Source organism: Apaloderma vittatum, unplaced genomic scaffold, assembly GCF_000703405.1.
Source record: "Apaloderma vittatum isolate BGI_N311 unplaced genomic scaffold, ASM70340v1 scaffold29523, whole genome shotgun sequence".
Taxonomy (NCBI): domain Eukaryota; kingdom Metazoa; phylum Chordata; class Aves; order Trogoniformes; family Trogonidae; genus Apaloderma; species Apaloderma vittatum.
Window position 1 is genome coordinate 7,793 of NW_009710301.1, and position 3,248 is coordinate 11,040.

Here is a 3,248-nt window from a genome sequence, read left to right on the forward strand (position 1 = left end):
CCAGGAAGGCCAGGCCACTGAGCTCCTCGCTGGTTTTGGAGGCTAGAAATAAAAAAAAAAAAATCAAAGAGGCAGATCTCAAGATGCTGCAAAGAGCATTCATGCGATTTCTCCATCACAACCTTGCCAGAGAAAGCAGATGTTACCCCTTGTCCCTGGAAGCAGGGCAGAAGCCTGAGAAATCCTCGTCACAGGAGTAACGAGTAGCTGGAGATGGACCAGAGCATTGTAACCTCTTCCCTCAGGACAATGAGCTTCCTGAAAATATCTTTATACCCGTTGTCATATGTCTGGAAGTACCCACCCAACGAAACGTTTGTCACTTGAGCAGCTACCTTTGCTTTACCTAAACCCCAACACCTTTCATTTGAATACCTGACATATAGACATTTTTCCTTGATTCAACCTCTGTAACTTGAACGTTGTCCAGTCTCGAGCCGTGAAGGACCCATGGGGCTCTGGTCGAAATGGTTGCAATTTTAGCCCAAGGTTGCCCAGTGCCATTTTCTGTGGTTATGGCACTTACAGATTTAATAACATCTGTTTGAAAGAGATGTAAGCAGACGTAAAAGACATCAGGAGTTAAGTAATCCCCAAGATTAAGCCGTTTCAGAAAGATACTTCGCAAAGCAACCTGCTAAACCGATAAGAAATCCAATTATGTCTAACCTCCTTCTCCAGAAAAAAACTACTCTTTCCAAGACACTTGGAGAGGATTGCCAACAAACCATTTAAAAATCTAGCAAAATGTACGGGAAGTTGCGAGTCGAGATATTTATTTTCAAAGAAGAAGAAGAAAACTTCTAGTAGCGTTTTGCATTTCCTTTCTGGTGGTTTCAAAGTATTTCACAAGAGCAGATGAAGCAATGAAGCTGGTGAGGGGTCTAGAGGACAAGTTTTATGAAGAGTGGCTGAGGGACCTGGGGTTGTTCAGCCTGGAGAAAAGGAGGCTGAGGGAAGACCTCATTGCTCTCTACAACTCCCTGACAGAAGGTTGTAGTGAGGTGGGTGTTGATCTTTTCTCCCAAATTGCTAATGATAGGACAAGAGGAAATAGGCTCAAGTTGCACCAGGGGAGCTTTAGATTGGAAATTAGGAAAAATTTCTTTACTAAAAGAGTGGTGAAGCATTGGAACAGGCTGCCCAGGGCAGTGGCAGAGTCGCCATCCCTGGAGGGGACATGGTTTGATGGTCATGGTAGTGCTGGGTTGACAGCTGAACTAGATGATCTTCGAGGTCTTTTCTAATCTTAATGATTCTATGAGACACTGAGAAATTACACTCACACTCAGAAACACGTTCCCTTACCGGAGTCCTCTGCTGACACCTGCCAGACCTGGAGGGAGCTGTCTGGTGGGCCACTCGTCACCAACAAGCTGAGGAAACAAAAAGAACCCCACGGAACTCTTTAGGAGCTGAGAAGAGCCTTTTTAACCCTGGCCTGGGACAAACCGGCCTGCTGCTCCTCCTGTGCTCAGGACCTCTTGCCTCCACTTGGAGCAGAGAAGAGGCCATAAGGAGCAGAAATGCAGAACTCTTGAGGCCAGGGTGCTCCACACAGCCCAGGCAAAGACAGTCCCACGCAACAGCGTTTAATTAGCACGTTTTCCAAAACCACTAGACTAACACCGGTGCAAAGAGCCCCGAAGAAGCAATGGGGGCTTGTGTAGGAGCAGAGAGCTGAGCAAGTGAAATGAATCAGCCAGAGGGAAGTGTGTTTGCTTGGTCTACAATCCACAGCAGGAGAAAAAAAACCAACCAACCCAAACCTTATGATCTTGCAGACACAGGAGCCACCAGCATCCTGCTCTGCCTGCTCAGCTCCTCTTCGCAGCGCTGAATGCAGAAGGGAAGGAAAGGGCAGAGCAAGGAAGCTGTACAGGCCCAGAAGTGGGGTAGAGGGAAGGATCCCTGCTGAGCAAGCATAATGTCAGCAGCCCCCGCCGCTCAATTTTGGAGGAAGATGAAGATTCCATTTCTCCATTTCTCAGTTTCCCTGCCAGTTGCCCCACAAGACACACTGCGGCGGCTTTTGGCACCGGAGCAGCAAGGTGTGCTCTGTTTCGCTGAGCACCCTGACAGGCGCCTCCTCTCCAAACACCAAGACATGGTTCTGGGAGGACCACTGGGCAGCAACTCCCCACCCAGACTCATGCTGGAAGGACTGACCAGCTGGGCTGGGAAGCAGGCGAGGAAAAGGAGCTCTCTTGCAGCAGACATGCTCCCTTCTCCATCTCCAATATGCCCTGGGAAGGACCTCGCAGCCATACCTGGTGTCAGGCACATGTTTCAGGCTGTGCACTGGGCGGTTTGAAAATCCACCACATTCCACCTTGAAATCTCTCTCCGGACGCAGGCCCTAGAAATCAGAGGCAAAGTCATTTCTTCACGCTTCATGGTGCAGAACTTGGTGTGTTCGGTTACCACAAAAAAACCCCGACAGACACACAATGGTAAAGCTCTTGCCTGTCCAGTAACGTCTATTTCAACAGCAGCTATAGGATTGAAGGATCTCATAATAGTTAGAGGAAAAAAAGAAACAAAACAAACCTAACTGGAGAAAGCTCCTGCCAAGAGCTCTGTCTGGTTTGTTGCCTCCCGTGCAAGTTTGGCTCAGGAGCTTTCTGCGATCAAACACTACCTTCCACTTCCCTGCAGATTTCACCCACCCAAGGGCCCACCTCGCTGTTCAGGAGTTTGTCCCCCCCAGGTTCAGACATTTCAGCAAGTCCTTTGCCTTGGTGTCCTCATCTGTCCTATTTCGCAATGAAAGGCCTTCACTCCCACCTCAGGAGATGAAGTTTTCACAGCACGAGCTGCCCACAGAGCAGCAGGATTACACGACAGGTGTGCCAACCTGCGCCACCTCATCCAGACAGCAGCTGGGTCCCTTACAGGCTTTACCTTTCGAACAAAGCTGCTCAAAACCTGGCCAAGCCCTTGTCAGAGCAACAGACACAAGGTAATAACTGTGAAGCCCAGCCCAGATCAGTCTCTGAAGGCACCAGGCCGAGGAGGACAGAGAGATCTGGTGCCACCTTGGCTGTGACACCCACCTGGGTCTCCTTCACCTGCAGTGTTGGTGGTGGGAGCAGCTGCAGGATCTCATTCCTACCAGACTGTCCATACCCAGCTACACAGACACCTTGGGGGTGGGTGTGAAGAACCAGGAACATGGTGAGAGATGATTTCCCCATCCCTGCTCTTGAGCCAGACCCTTGGGTTCTGGTACGGTCCACCCTGAGCCC

At 49.8% G+C, this 3,248-nt stretch overlaps 1 protein-coding gene across 1 annotated transcript in view; it reads right to left on the reverse strand.

Annotated features, from left to right (window-relative positions):
* WDR73 (WD repeat domain 73) overlaps positions 1–3,197 on the reverse strand; it is a 4,337-nt gene extending 1,140 nt beyond the window's left edge. The window contains exons 1-4 of the mRNA XM_009867258.1: positions 3,057–3,197; positions 2,271–2,359; positions 1,309–1,376; positions 376–540 (exon numbers count right to left, since the gene is read on the reverse strand). Of these exons, the coding sequence (XP_009865560.1) occupies positions 376–540; positions 1,309–1,376; positions 2,271–2,359; positions 3,057–3,197 (463 nt within the window). The remainder of the gene's footprint in view (positions 1–375; positions 541–1,308; positions 1,377–2,270; positions 2,360–3,056) is intronic.
* Between the last annotated feature and the right edge of the window lie 51 nt (positions 3,198–3,248).